General features: G+C 40.0%; 1 protein-coding gene across 2 annotated transcripts in view; it reads left to right on the top strand.

Annotated features, from left to right (window-relative positions):
* mon2 (MON2 homolog, regulator of endosome-to-Golgi trafficking) overlaps positions 1–15,607 on the top strand; it is a 141,081-nt gene that overhangs the window by 86,328 nt on the left and 39,146 nt on the right. For both annotated transcript variants that reach the window (XM_068050353.1, XM_068050352.1), the window contains exons 14-20: positions 20–198; positions 5,767–5,879; positions 5,983–6,087; positions 9,940–10,020; positions 10,395–10,468; positions 10,560–10,650; positions 12,533–12,634. In XM_068050353.1, coding sequence (XP_067906454.1) covers positions 20–198; positions 5,767–5,879; positions 5,983–6,087; positions 9,940–10,020; positions 10,395–10,468; positions 10,560–10,650; positions 12,533–12,634 — 745 coding nt within the window. The remainder of the gene's footprint in view (positions 1–19; positions 199–5,766; positions 5,880–5,982; positions 6,088–9,939; positions 10,021–10,394; positions 10,469–10,559; positions 10,651–12,532; positions 12,635–15,607) is intronic.

Genomic DNA, 15,607 nt, shown 5'->3' with positions numbered 1-15,607 from the left:
ATAGTATTTGTTTTTACAGCACTGATGAAACTGCCTCGGAAAACATCTTGAAAGCAGAAATGACTATGGCTTCTCTATGTGGCAAATTGAGTCTTGTTACGCCAAGAGATGCCTTCATCACTGCCATTTGCAAGGCTTCCCTGCCCCCACATTATGCATTGACTGTTCTGAACAGTTCTTCTGGTGGTTTTCATAAAAGTGAGTAGTTTTTACATATTGCAGATTTAGATAGTCATTTAATTGATAACTTCAGTTGATGTAGTCTACATGGACTTCAGTAAGGCTTTTGATAAGGTTCTGCATGGGGATTGGTTAAGAAAGTAAAAGCCCATGGGATCCAGGGTAATTTGGCAAATTGGATTCAAAATTGGCTTAGTGGAAGGAGGCAGAGGGTGATGGTGGAGGGTTGTTTTTGTGAATGGAGGCCTGTGACCAGTGGGGTACCACAGGGATCGGTGCTGGGACCCTTACTGTTTGTAGTGTACATTAATGATTTAGACGTGAACATAGGAGGTATGATCAGTAAGTTCGCAGACGAGAAGGCAGCAGCACAGGTAGATAAGGTGGCTAGGAAGGCATGCGGGATACTTGCCTTTATTAGCCGAGGCATAGAATATAAGAGCAGGGAGGTTATGATGGAGCTGTATTAAACGTTGGTTAGGCCACAGCTGGAGTACTGTGTACAGTTCTGGTCACCACACTATAGGAAGGATGTGATTGCAATGGAGAAGGTGCAGAGGAGATTCACAGGATGTTACCTGGGTTGAAGCATTTCAGTTATGAAGACAGACAGGATAGGCTGGTGTTGTTTTTCTTGGAGTGGAGAAGGCTGAGGGGGGACCTGATTGAGGCATACAAAATTATGAGGTGCATTGATAGGATAGATAGGAAGAAACTTTTTCCCTTAGCGGAGAGGTCAATAACTAGGGGGCATTGATTTAAGCTAAGGGGCAGAAGGTTTAGAGGGGAGTTGAGGAAAAATGTTTTCACCCAGAGAGTGGTTGGAATCTGGAACACACTGCCTGAAGAGGTGGTAGAGGCAGGAACACTCACGACATTCAAAAAGTATTTAGATGAACACTTGAAACACCATAACATACAAGGTTACGGGACAAGTGCGGGAAATGGGATTAGTTAGGACGCGTGCTTGATGGTCGGCGCAGGCACGTTGGGTCAAAGAGCCTGTTTCTGTGCTGTAAAACTCTGACTCTATCAAGGTCAGAGTCTTTTTGTATTTTTAGAGTGGTTCTAGCCAAATTACTTTCACTTTGCTAAAGTTTATCCAAGGTTAACTATTATGCTGTGATTTTGTTAGAAATGCAACTCCATGTAGAATGAACTCCTTTCTCACTTAGCTTCCAGATAAGAGATTTTTTTCTCCAATATATACTGATCTTTCTTCCAAGAAAGATCAATGAAGCCTTTTGCAGTAAATTAAGTCACTCTTGCACTGATTGTTGCTGTAGCTTTTTGAAGGTATTGATTAAATTGCTAGTTTTAAGGTACGACGTTGGATTCAGTTAGTAAATGTGCTGCCTGTTATGGTACTGAGCCATATGGTCAAGAAAGGCCCCCGTTGTACGCAGAGATAGGTGATGTCTGTTAGGGTGGTGTGTGAAGGAGGGGGGCAGTGGCAGGAGGCAGTACAGTTGGCTTCAGTATCCCTTGCACAGCAAGTGTTAAAGCAGAAATAGTTTCTGCTCCTGATCATGCTGATGAACAGCACCTAGGTGTGAATACCAGGTCATAGGAACAGGAGTAGGTCATTCAGTTCCTTGAACCTGTTCTACCATTTATTTAGATCATGGCTGATCTGTACCTCAACTCCATTTTTTGGATACTCTTACCAACAAAAGTCTATTGACCTTGGTCTTGAAAATTTCAATTGATAAAGCATTCATTGGGGGAGGGTGTTCCAGATTTCCATTACCCTTTGTGTGAATAATTGTCTCCTGATTTCGCTCTTAAATGACTGCCACCCTCCAGGGGTGGGGGAAGAGAGAAGATCCTGCTTGCCACCATCGGTTGGGGGCTGTGGGGGATCCTGCTCACCACTGTCCAGATTGCTGGAGGTGCTGACTTGTGGGTGTTGCACAGAGACAGAATTGAACTTTTTTTGCAAAGCCTCTTGATGTTGAATAACCTCCTGACCCATATATACTAAAGGTTCATAATTGAATAAAAGCAAAATACTGCGGATGCTGGAAATCTGAAATAAAAACAAGAAATGCTGGAAACACTCAGCAGGTCTGGCAGCATCTGTGGAAAGAGAAGCAGAGTTAACGTTTCGGGTCAGTGACCCTTCTTCGGAACTGACAAATATTAGAAAAGTCACAGATTATAAGCAAGTGAGGTGGGGGTGGGGCAAGAGATAACAAAGGAGAAGGTGCAGATTGGACCAGGCCACATAGCTGACCAAAAGGTCACAGAGCAAAGGCAAACAATATGTTAATGGTGTGTTGAAAGACAAAGCATTAGTACAGATTAGGTGTAAATACACTGAATATTGAACAGCAGCAAGTGCAAACCTGAAAAAAACAGTGGGTAAGCAAACTGAACAAACTAAGATGAAATGAAATAAATGCAAAAAAAGATTGTAAAAAATGTAAAAAAAGGAAGAAAAAATAACTAAAAATGAAAGTAAAATGGGGGGCTGTCATGCTCTGAAATTATTGAACTCAATGTTCAGTCCGGCAGGCTGTAGTGTGCCTAATCGGTAGATGAGATGCTGTTCCTCGAGCTTGCGTTGATGTTCACTGGAACACTGCAGCAATCCCAGGACAGAGATGTGAGCATGAGAGCAGGGGGGAGTGTTGAAATGGCAAGCAACCGGAAGCTCAGGGTCCTGCTTGCGGACTGAGCGGAGATGTTCCGCAAAGCGGTCATCCAGTCTGCGCTTGGTCTCCCCAATGTAGAGGAGACCACACTGTGAGCAGCGAATACAGTATACTACATTGAAAGAAGTACAAGTAAATTGCTGCTTCACCTGAAAGGAGTGTTTGGGGCCTGGGATAGTGAGGAGAGAGGAGGTAAATGGGCAGGTATTACACCTCCTGCGATTGCAGGGGAAGGTGCCCTGGGACGGGGACGAGGTGGTGGGGGTAATGGAGGAGTGGACCAGGGTGTCACGGAGGGAACGATCCCTTTGGAATGCTGACAGGGGAAGGGAGGGGAAGATGCGACTGGTAGTGGCATCACGCTGGAGGTGGCGAAAATGGCGGAGGATGATCCTTTGGATATGGAGGCTGGTGGGATGAAAAGTGAGGACAAGGGGAACCCTGTCACAGTTCTGGGAGGGAGGGGAAGGGGTGAGGGTAGAGGTGCGGGGAATGGGTTGGACACGGTTGAGGGCCCTGTCAACCACAGTGGGGGGAAATCCTCGGTTGAGGAAAAAGGAGGTCATATCAGAAGCACCGTCATGGAAGGTAGCATCATCAGAGCAGATGCGTCGGAGACGGAGAAACTGGGAGAATGGAATGGAGTCCTTACAGGAGGTAGGGTGTGAAGAAGTGTAGTCAAGGTAGCTGTGGGTGTCGGTGAGCTTATAATGGATATTGGTAGACAACCTATCCCCAGAGATGGAGACAGAGAAGTCAGGGAAGGGAAGTGTCAGAGATGGACCATGTAAAGGTGAGAGAAGGGTGGAAATTGGAAGCAAAGTTGATAAAGTTTTCTAGTTCGGGGCGGGAGCAGGAAACGGCACCGATACAGTCATCAATGTACCGGAAAAAGAGTTGGGGGAGGGGGCCTGAGTAGGACTGGAACAAAGAATGCTCGACATATCCCACAAAAAGACAGGCATAACTAGGACCCATGCGGGTACCCATATCGACACCTTTTACTTGAAGGAAGTGCGTGGAGTTGAAGGAGAAGTTGTTCAATGTGAGAACAAGTTCAGCCAGGCGGAGGAGGGTGGTGGTGGATGGGGACTGGTTGGGCCTCTGTTCCAGGAAGAAGCGGAGAGCCGTCAAACCATCCTGGTGGGGGATGGAGGTGTAGAGCGATTGGACGTCCATAGTGAAGAGGAGGCGGTTGGGACCAGGAAACTGGAAATTGTCAAAATGACGTAGGGCGTCAGAAGAGTCACGGATGTAGGTGGGAAGAGATTGGACCAGCGGAGAAAAGATAGAGTCTAGATAGGAAGAAATAAGTTCAGTGGGGCAGGAGCAGGCTGACACAATGGGTCTGCCGGGACAGTCCCGTTCATAATTGAATATTCACTTGGGTGAAGTTGCAGAGAGCAATAACTGCCTGTGGAAACATAACCCGACAGGCGTCGATACCTTCAGGAGAGGTGGGGAAGCAATTGTTGAAGGAAAATATAAAAGTAAGATGCCAAGGTAACCCTCAGTGAAACACTTCATAAGTCAGATTATTTGACCTGTTGTTATGATCCTGTAGTTTTTTTTTCCGGGAAGAATGCGGTATGCCTTTAAGGCTGGAAAAAGAGCTGTGCTGCTTTAAGGCAGCAAGCTCTAAAGACTGAGTCAAAGAGTGCATTCTCGTTGCCCAGGATACAGCCAATCAGGACCAGAAATCGAGAGATACATTGTTACAAATTAATTTTGAACCGGCTTATAGTGGAACCACACTGTTCTAACTCAGAGAAACAGACAGACAGTTGTGTGTTAGCACCTGAAAGGAGAAACAGACCATTTAAACTGAAGGAAGAGAATTTAGTCTGTTTATTTATTATTCTCTCTCAAAATTCTAAAAAGTCAAGCCAAAACACAGATCTCTGATAATTTAGACTGAAGGAAGGGAAGTTAGACTGTGACAATCTTTTATCCCTCAAAAATTCTAAAGCCAAATTGATTCATTAAAAAGTGTTTGCAAGTTGTTAATTGTTGAAATTCATCACTGGAGAAGGAGCAACTATTTCAACTTCTGAATTAGACTATGGACTGTTCTACTGTTGAAGAACCTTTTTTCCCCCATCGGACGGCTGTGAGGACTTCAAGCAACCTCGGACTGTTCCACATCCGGCAGGAGCGTAAATCTGCAAGGACTCTAATTTTTTCTATTTTAAATGTTGTTTATATTTTAGTAGTGTTTAAGAATTTAGTTTTTTCTAATTAAACAGTTAATTTGTTGATTTTAAAGACACCTGGTTTGGTTAGCCTCATTCGGTGGGGGTGGGGGGGAGCGTTAATAGATGGTACAATTTGGCTGGGTCTTTAATTTGGAAAGTTAAAATGATATGTTAGGCGATCTGTGGAGGGAGGGGATTGAATTAACTGTGTTTCTTCCACCACAATCAGAATCATATATTTTGATTGGGGGCTTTGATTGGAGCAGTCGGTCGTAACACTGTTTACTATTTGTGAAAGGTTTTGTGTTGACATAATTTTACAATAATATTCTAGACAGTTTCACGTTTTGCAACCTGAAGATGTATCAGGATCTCATTTCCCTTGCATATAATGTGTTCTGAGAGGACTTGACAGGAGAGATACTGAGAGACCAGAATTCAGAGTCGGTGTCAGGTTAGGGGGTCACACTTAGAACAGATGAGAAATTTCTTCACTCAGAAGGGTGTAAATCTTTGGAATTCTCTACCCCAGAAGACTGGATCCTCAGTCAGACTATACTCAAGACTGAGATCAATAGATTTTTGGGCACTAAGGGATTTAAGGGATATGGGGATACAGTAGGAAAGTGGAGTTGATGTAGAAGATGAGCCATGATTTTATTGAATGGTGCAGCAGACTTAGGGGCCCTTTATGACCTACTCCTGCTCCTATTCCTATGTTATGTTCTTTCTAGCGTACTCCATTCAGGGTCAAAGTGTGCAGATGATCAGCCCATCGAGTGAGTCACACCAACAGGTGGTTGCAGTGGGTCAGCCGCTCACTTCTCAACCCCAAGGGACTGTGATGGTAAGGTGCCTTTTCCTCCAATTAAAAAAAATATAATTACTTTGGTACAGTGCATTTCAGTCATTTATTTGCCATAAGTAAAACTTTTCTTTTCCTCCTCAAGTTGACTGCAAAGAATATTCAATGCATGCGGACATTGTTGAACTTAGCTCATTGTCATGGTTCGGTACTTGGAACATCATGGCAGCTCGTTTTGGCCACTCTACAGGTAGGGTAAACCTCTTGCTCACTTCATCTTGTTTTATAAGAATTAGGTTTTGTATTTCATTATACATTTACATTATTCTGCTTTTATTTGCTTCAGTAACTGTACTGTAATTTTCTGCATCCAGTGCATGTGATGTGTAAAGTTACCATGAAATGTGTGAAGTGCATCTGGGTGTGAGACCCATCTCATAATGCAAAATAGTGTTCTTTGGATGAGACATTAAATCAGCTGCCCCAATTTATGTGCTTAGAGGGTGTTAAAGGCTCATGGCACTATTTGAAGAACAGGGAGCTCGCCTGGTGTCCCAGTCAACATAGCTGCCTCAGCCAACACTGCCAGAAAGAGATTAACCGACCATTGTTGTTTGTGGGATCTTGCTGTGGCCAATTTGGCTGCCATGTTTGTAATCCTTTTAATGTAAATTAAGCAGTTCCATGTTCCCAGCAGGAAGCCACTCCTGAAGGGAGCCTGGATCAGTGTTAGTGTTTTAATGCTAACTGACCCATGCTCCCATTGAATGAGGCCTCCTACTGAATTCATGTGAAGCCCCTTTTAAGCTTCTGGGAAACAATGCTAAACACAACAGATTATCTGGTCACTACCCACATTAGTTGTCTCATTCCCTCTGTTACAACAGTGACTACACTTCAAAAGTACTTAATTGGCTTTAAACCACTTTGGGACACCCTGAGGTTGTGAAAAGCACGATATAAATGTAGGCCTTTCCTTTACATGCAAGTGACATAGTACTGGATTCTACAACTAGTTTTCTGTAGTTAAATAGATCTCATCGCCAAGATTTTGTTAGCCTGTAAGATTGTAGAGCTTAGTTCAGTGCAATTTGAGTGCAATACAGCTAGCAGCCATCCAGATGTTTCACATTTTAAGAGCATTAACTGTTCGCACTGCAGGACTGAGCAATGTAACAATTTTTTTTATCCAATCCAAAAACAGAAATTGAAATTACATGGAATCTACAGCATAGAAATAGACCATTCAACCCAGCTGGTCTATGCTGGTGTTTATGCTTCATACGAGCCTCCTTCCACCCCTCTTCATCTAACCCCATCAGCACATCCTTCTATTTCTTTCTCCTTCATGTGTTTATCTAGCTTCCCCTTAAATTCACTTCAATTACTCCCTGCGGTAGAGTTCCACATTCTCACCACTCTCTTGGTCAAGATGTTTCTCCTGAATTCCTAAGTGGATTTATTAGTGACTATATCTTATAGTTATGGCCCCGAGTCCTGGTCTCTAGCGGCACCCCCCCGCCCCCAGGCCCAATAACTGGAAGAAGCATCTACCCTATCAAACCCATTCATACTTGTAAAGACCTGTATCAAGTCACCCCTCAGCTGGCTTTTTTCTAAAGAAAAGCGCCGCAACATGTTCAGGCTTTCTTGATACAACAACAACTTGCATTTATATAGCACCTTTAACGTAGCAAAACATCCCAAGGCACTCACAGGGGTGATCACCTAATAAAACATGCCACACAAGGAGGCACCATGACAAATGACCAAAACATTGGTCAGAGAGGCAGACTTCAAGGACTGTCCTAAAGGAAAAGAGAGTGGCAGAGGGGTCCAGGGAGGGGAAAATGATATGACTTAGAAGTACTGGAAGATCAGGGATACAGATCTTCACCACTGATGGGGTTGAATTGATTTGAGCAAACTGATTAGAAGGGAAGCCGACTTCATTCAAGAGACGTAAAATTGCCAAGAAGCTATAATGGGAAGATTGAAGGGTACGAAAGGTGGAGTGAGACACACAAGTAGACCAAAAAGGGGGTTGGTTATTGGTTTAAAAGGAAGTGGAGAAATCATACAGAACCCCCTCAACTCCTGCCATATTTAATATAATATGCAGCAATACCTAATGCACAGATTGAGAAAGGACATGCTGAATTATTTGTACTCTGAAAGTTGTATAACTTTTGGGATTGTGATTTTGTCAAAGTTCACAAGTGGAAAGAGCTTTTTAGCTAGTTTAATCATTAAAAAACTAATTTTATTGAGATTTGTAAAAAATAAAAAGACAGGAGAGTATAGTGTTTCTTTAGTTTTAACTCATAAGAACAATTTGTATGTAACTTTAATCTCAAATAGTTTCAGGTGGAGCTAATATTTACCATAGATTAGTAAGTATTAACTCTAATTCAAACTCATGATCCTATGCTTCACAAACGTATTATTGCAGAATACTGCAATAAATTGCATCTCAAACAGCAGATTTTAAGTGCACTAGTAATGCTAATGATGACAAAATAACATGGCTAAAATGACAGCAAAAGTCTAATCTAAGATTAATCTAGACTGCCACCTGCCAAGAATTAGGCATATTAATTTTGTCATGTGAACATTGATTTTAAACTGTTGCTGGAGCGAGGAACTGACTTGGTAAACAGATCAGCCATGGCTGGAAAAAACACTTGCATACAAATGTTTATTAGGCAGTGCTTGGAGGGACAAAGGGGCTATTCCCTGCTTCAGTTGAACCCACAGTGGACTTTGAGCACTAGGTATTATGTGTAAAAAGAGACATTCCAGGGTGGGCTAAGACAAGAGAATCCACAAACAAACGTGGTCAGACCAGTTAGTCACATGACTAACCTGCTTGGCAACCTGGGTGTTTTTTTGAATTGTACAAAGAGTCTGAACTCAGAAACGACTGTGTACTCCTGGAGTGAGAAGACCTCTCCTGTCTGTTCCCATCTCTTTCTCACAAGCCTCTGGACCTACTGTGGACACATGAACTTCAAGAGAGAAAAGTCTCCTACCTCAAACAAAGTTTAAGAAGAATACTGGGCCCCAATAAAAAGCAAGATCTATCTATCATCAAGGACTTTACAGTGAGCTCGAAGAACAGTAACCAAACCATTTTCAGATATTACATCACACTTTTCCACTTTATTCTCTTTTCTGTCTATCTGCATGTGTGTATTGCATATGCATGCTAGCATGGGAGTGCCGCGTATCCGTAGGCGTTAACTGAATTAGAGTTTAAGTTTAATAAAGTTCAACCTTTTTTCTTTAAACCTAAGAAAACCTGTCTGGCCAGTTTCTTTGCCTTATAATTGGAAAGCAGTGAACAAGGATTCACCAAAGGGGAGCTAAAAAAAACGGTGTGTTTAAAATTAAACCATTTTATGGTAAGACCAGGTGATGGCTGAGAGGAAACCCCTAGACTCTTTTCTCACCTGGTCATAATAATAGGATAATAGTTTTCTTATTCTTTGCCTCTATGGGAAATTGATTTTGCAAACTCAAACTATAGGTCAATGCCGTGGCAGTATTTTGCTACACCAGTGTCCTGGTTATACTAACCTGTGATGCAGCATTTTGCTGCAGCAGTGCCCTGGTTATGCTAACCTGGCATGAGTGAGATACATTAAGTAATGAGAGTCAGATGCTTTGTACTTGTGTTCATATGCATTCTACTTTTAATTTCTGGAGCATCCAGCATGTACTACTTGCTTTTGTTGGCTGCTCGTAGGTTATAACCATCTACAAATGTATCATCTACGTTTGAAACTGATGGTACTAGGTAGGTATTTACTTTGAATTTCAATTTACTAATTCCTTTTCAAATGGTTCAGCAAAATTTGTGTGATGGTGTTTGCAGCCTTGGGATAGATGAAGTATTGCTCTGGTTAATATTTCCTGATTTACGGTTTGAAAAATTCTGTGAACAATTGCATGGTCCCGCAGCTAAAGAACTATAGAACCATAGAAAAGAGTATGATCACTTGGTCTATTTACTGGTTTACATATTTTGTCTTCGCATTTGGTGATGTTTAGTAATTAAAATTGAGTTTTATGGAACTGAGTTAGACTTTCTTTTCATCAGCATCTTGTGTGGATTCTGGGTTTGAAACCTGCAAGTGGGGGTGCTCTAAAACCAGGGAGAGCTGTTGAAGGACCCAGCACTGTAAGTAACCGTGTTCCATTTGATATGAGATTCAGGTTCACCTAGCTTTCTGTCACTTGCAGAAATGCAACAGAAGAATCAAAATACGTTTCTTGTACGTGTTTCAGGTGTAAACAAAGTCTGTTCTTCAAATTTTTTTAAACATTTTAGTTTATTAATTATATTGGTTTTTAAATGGTTGCTTTGTACACATTAAACATCAATTGGAATTTAATGGCTTCAAGGGATTTTTAAAAACCTTGAAATTCAACAGTAATACTTGAGCTACACTCTACTGTCAGGTCTTTACAGCACTTTATGGGCATGTCTGTCTTCCTTCTTGTTCATGCTGTATATTGTATAGATAACTAATATATGGTTTTAACCCTCTTTAGGTTTTGACCACTGCTGTCATGAGTGATTTGCCAGTGATTTCAAACATACTTTCAAGACTGTTCGAGAGTTCCCAGTGAGAATTGTCTCTTAATAAAGAATATTAATAATTTTATTACGGGCAATTGCAAACTGTTGGGTAACTTGTGTTTTAAATCTCTTTGAAGGTATCTTGATGATGTATCACTCCATCATTTGATAAATGCTCTGTGCTCCTTATCAGCTGAAGCAATGGATATGGCATTTTGGAACAACAAGGTATAAATGGAAAAATATCTTATTGTTGCTGGCTCTTTGTGGTCATAGATACCATGATGGCTACTGTATAAATGATCAAATGTTTCTGCCAGAGAGGTTGCTGTTTTACCATGGTTTTTAGAACATGTTTGTAAATCTCTTATCGAGAGAGGAAATCAACAGTTGTTAACAGAAAATTAAGAACTGAGACCACAAATAAAAGTTTAATAAGAGCAATGAAGCTTTCATAAAACTTACATTTTTTTCTGGACTCTGGAGTTTATTTTAAACTTATTCTGACACACTGTTTTGTAAACCATATATTGCTGCTTCCTGCAAACTTTCACTGATAAGTGTTTTCATTTTATGCCACCTGCTCACCATATTCTGGCATTACAAAATTTAAGGGAGGATCTTGAATATTTATACTTCAAAGAACTGGAGTACAGTTTTATCTAAAGAACAGTTACTTTGACTTAATTCAAAGTTTCCTTTTAATCACATTAGGGGTAAACTATATCCCCAAAATATATCAGCCACAAATGATTCTGTAAATTTTTGGAATGCCATTGTTGCAGTTAATTTAGTAGTGAAGCACTGAATACCAAGAATTTGTGTACACGATCTTTTTGTTTTAACTGTCAAATAGTTTTTCCAGATATACCTGCTGTCTGGAATAGTGTTTGAGGATATCCATTTCACAAGTCCAAATTATTTCTATATATGGAACATAGGAACAGGAGTAGGCCAGTCAGCCGTTTGAGCCTGTTCCTCCATTCAGTTAGATTATGGCTAATCTATATCTTAACTCCATCTACCCACCTTGGTGCTATATTCTGTAAATACCCTTTCCTATCAAAAATCTGTCAATCTCAGCTTTGAAATTTTCAGTGACCCACCACCCCCCACCAGACTGAACAGGTTTTTTGCGCAGCGGGGGTGGAGGAGGTGAGGAGTGTTCCAAATTTCCACTGCCTTTTGTGTCAATAAGTGTTTCCTGACATCACCCTTGAACAGTCTAGCTCAGGGGTCGGCAACCTTTTTTTTTTAACCTGAAGAGGCTTTTCAAAAAAAAAAAATTGCCTAAAATCAAAACTATTGGGAGCCACAGAACAAATATTTGTCATTTCTAAACCAGATACTTGGCAAATTGCCAAAAGTCTCAAGGAGAAGGCATAATTTGCATATACAATAAATAAAATACATGTATTGAATTTATGTATCAAGAGAAAAAAAAAGTTGAAAATAAAAATGGACCTAACTGAATTATTGCTGTTCATTCTAGTGATTAAAAAAGTGCTTCTAATAGCACATTCAGAATAATTTGTCGTCTCAGCTGTATTAGAAACAATAATGGTTGCAACCATAAAACCTGTTCTTGAACAAAGGCATTGTCTATAACCATTGTGTAGCAAACCACTCAAACAGGTTTATTTAGAGCACAATGATATTTTTTGTTAAAATAATCATTTGAAACCATAAAGTGCAACATAATGATTAGCCTTCTATCCCCACAATAAAAACACAGCTCTTGCTTTTCTTGAGTTAATTTTTTTAATGCTTTATCATGTTAATGTGATCTAACTGGAAAAGGTTGGGAGCTACAACTGAGACGTTAGAGGGTCGCATGTTGCCAATCCTTGGTCTAGCTCTAATTTTAAGGTTTTGTCCATGTGTTCAGGACTTCCCCCACCAGAGGAAATAGTTTCTCTCTAGTTATCCTATCAAATCCTTTGATCATCTCAAACACCTGAAATAGATCACCCAAAATCATTTATATTCAAGGGAATACAGTTGCCTCGACTATGCAACTGTCCTCATAATTTAACACTTTTAGTCCCTGTATAATTCTGGTGAATCTGCTTTATTTATGAAGTTGATAACTTATTTATTCTTGAATTAGGAGCCTTCCCTATTTGCTGTTGCCAAGTTGCTAGAAACAGGATTAGTGAATATGCACCGAATTGAGATTCTCTGGAGGCCTTTAACAGGACACCTTCTGGAGGTAAGTCTTTTAATTCTTTGTGTATTTATTGGTAACTATTGAAAGTAACTTGCATCAGAGTGTGGGTGTGAATAATTTTAATTCAGCAGATATATGCTTCTCACTTGTTCTTTTTTAATATTAATTAGGTACGTAGCAGCAAGTTGCTTAGAGTACCCAGCCCTCGTTATTTCAGAAAGTAGAGAGGAAGAATTCTGTAAAAATTACATAAATATCAAATACTGGGAGTATTGTTTATAAGCAACACATTTGAAATTTGCCAAACGTTTTTCAGAAATAAACCATGTTGTTTATAAAATCTAAAAAAAAAATCCATTTACAAGACTACATTTAAATGGATTGAGTGATGAAATAGGTTTGAACTTTCCAATTGGATGAATGGAATGATCACCCCAAAAAGTAAAGAAAATTTGTAGTCATATTTCCACTTCCAGTAGACATAGTTCTGCAGTGAATTATCCTGGAATTGGACTCAACTTGGCCAGAAAGGCGGTAAGAAAAGCATGGAAACAAACTCAGTACCATTCTGACACAGTAAAGTGCTCTTCTAAGGCATCAGTTAATCTTTACTTTTGGATTATTGAGATGGAAATGCCTGTTGCTATCATTGGTTGTTGAAAGGAAAATATTCATTATTGGATCCTTTATCTTTGTGAGCATAAAATTTAAAGTTTGATAAAGCTGCATGTAACATTAGCAGTCTATTAAGCAGGAACATTTGTGTTGGTGACAGATGTAATATCCAAAGACTTGGTACAGCATAGGGCAGAATTTTTTTTCCTGCATTTTGTTTTCCATGATTGTTTTGAAATAGTGAAAATTTTAACCTCTAAAAATTATGAGAAGGTAGTAATGAATCTATAATAGTGGTTCTGACAAGTTATAAACTGAAGCATTCATTAAAAAATAATCACACAAAGATATTCTTCACGCCTTTGCCAGGTGAAGCACTTTGAATTGTTGTTCTTGCTGTGTTCTTTGTAACCTGTGTCAACTTCATTCTGTCCCTTTCTGTTTTCCTTCCTATCGCTTCCTCTTGTTGTCTTTTGCAGAAGGTAAGTCCTTCCCCATTATTTAAGTATCCTTGACACAGTTTTTGTCCCTAAACCTTATACTTCAGTTATCATCATAAACACATTTTCCTCATTGTTCTACTAACAAATTCCTGTAATTCAAGGTTTCTAAAAAAAATTTTTTATTCGTTCCTGGGATGTGGGCGTCGCTGGCTATGCCAGCATTTATTGCCCATCCTTAATTGTCCTTGTACGCTACATTCAAGCAGTACATCATTGTACTGTTGGATAATTCATTCCCAGTGACGGGTATAAATCTGGAAAGGTGGTGGGCTGAGTTTTACCTTCAAATTTGGAAAGGATTGACAACGCTTTTTGGTTACAGAGCTGCGATGTAGAGATCTTGCATTCTGAGGAGAGACTTCATTCTGGTATTTGATTAGAGTTCACTATCTCACCCAGACTTCCATGGAACTACACTAAGGGGTACTGGATATATCCAGAGACATCAATTTAAAGGATTGCAGAATAACTAAATATCTAATGATGCTTTTCATGCTTTTGTTAAAATAAAGCTAAGGATAAGGAATTTGCACGTATACAGCACTTTTCATCTCCACAAGACGTTTCAAGTACTTCATGTCCAACAAAGTGTTACACTACTTTTGAAATGTAGTCACTGTTGTTATGTGGGAAAATGGCAATGCCAGTGAGTACACATCAAAGTTTTGCAAGTAGCAAATTAATGCATTGCCAGAGAATCTCTGTTAATGCTGTTGGGTGGAGGATGAATGTTCACCAGGACAGTTGGAGAACTCCATGCTATTTTTCAAATAGTGGCATGGATCTTTCATATTCACCTAAAGAGACAGACAGGGTTTAGCCCCTTTCAAACACTGCACTTTCAATGATGCTGCACTCCCTGCACCCATATGTCAGCGTAGATGATTTGCTCAAGTCCTGGAGAGGGGTTCATACCCACAACCTTCTGGCACAGAACTGGACGTGTACCATGAGCCTTGACAGTAAATCTGATGGAAGTCAATTTCATAAAGCAATTTGAAGGTAAAGGATATCCCACTAGTCTAAGGAAATTTTAATGCTGAGTGTAGAAGACATAAAATTTGAACAGGTAAGTGAAAGAACTTCAAGTTTGCCACGATAAGCGAGGGGTTCTTTGGAAATTTGGTCTTAACTTAACTTTTTTCATTAAATGAAGGAAATTCCATTTTTCTCTCCTTCGCTCCTCACCACCTAATTTCCACATGTTAGTACTTCCATCATGCTTCATTGGATAACATTTTGGAGCAGAGATCCACTGTGATTTTCCCATGCCTAATCCAGGGGTGCTGAGAGCAGCCCTTGCTGCTGCACCAGCTCGACACCAACTGTATAAAGAATCTGGGACCTTGTGTAGCTGAGCTACTCATTGAATAAACAGACTGAGCAATCAGGGGAGCTCAAAACCAAGCCTTCAAGTGAATCAAATGTGTAGATCAATATTGCATTGCAAATACTGCAAAATTAATAAACCACCTATTGGACAGTAAGTGCTTCTCTTAATTTGAAATAACACAACTTGAATTATTCATAATTCAAAAATTTTTAAGCGCTTGATTCCCATTTTGTGATGTTGACATTGCCTAATTCATTATTCTTAAGCACAAAAATCAATAAAATGGATTAGATCTGAGTGCTGATATTAAAATAAGTCTAAATAGGGACATTTCATTTGACATTAAAACCAGCAAACTTCATAACCTTGAGTCAGATTGTCATTTAAGCAGGTATTTAAACAGAGAAAATCACATGAATGATTTCAGTGCTATTCCAGAACAAAGGTGGCAATAACAGGTCCTGTGAAAGTACTCCTGAAATATGATTCCTAAGACACATTCTCCTTTAAGCAGCTCAGTAATAAAATGCACCCAATGACTGTTGCATTTTGTTCCACAAATGT

Source organism: Heterodontus francisci, chromosome 18, assembly GCF_036365525.1.
Source record: "Heterodontus francisci isolate sHetFra1 chromosome 18, sHetFra1.hap1, whole genome shotgun sequence".
Taxonomy (NCBI): Eukaryota; Metazoa; Chordata; class Chondrichthyes; order Heterodontiformes; family Heterodontidae; genus Heterodontus; species Heterodontus francisci.
Note: the sequence above shows the minus strand (reverse complement) of the source record. Positions and strands in the feature narration are given on the sequence as shown.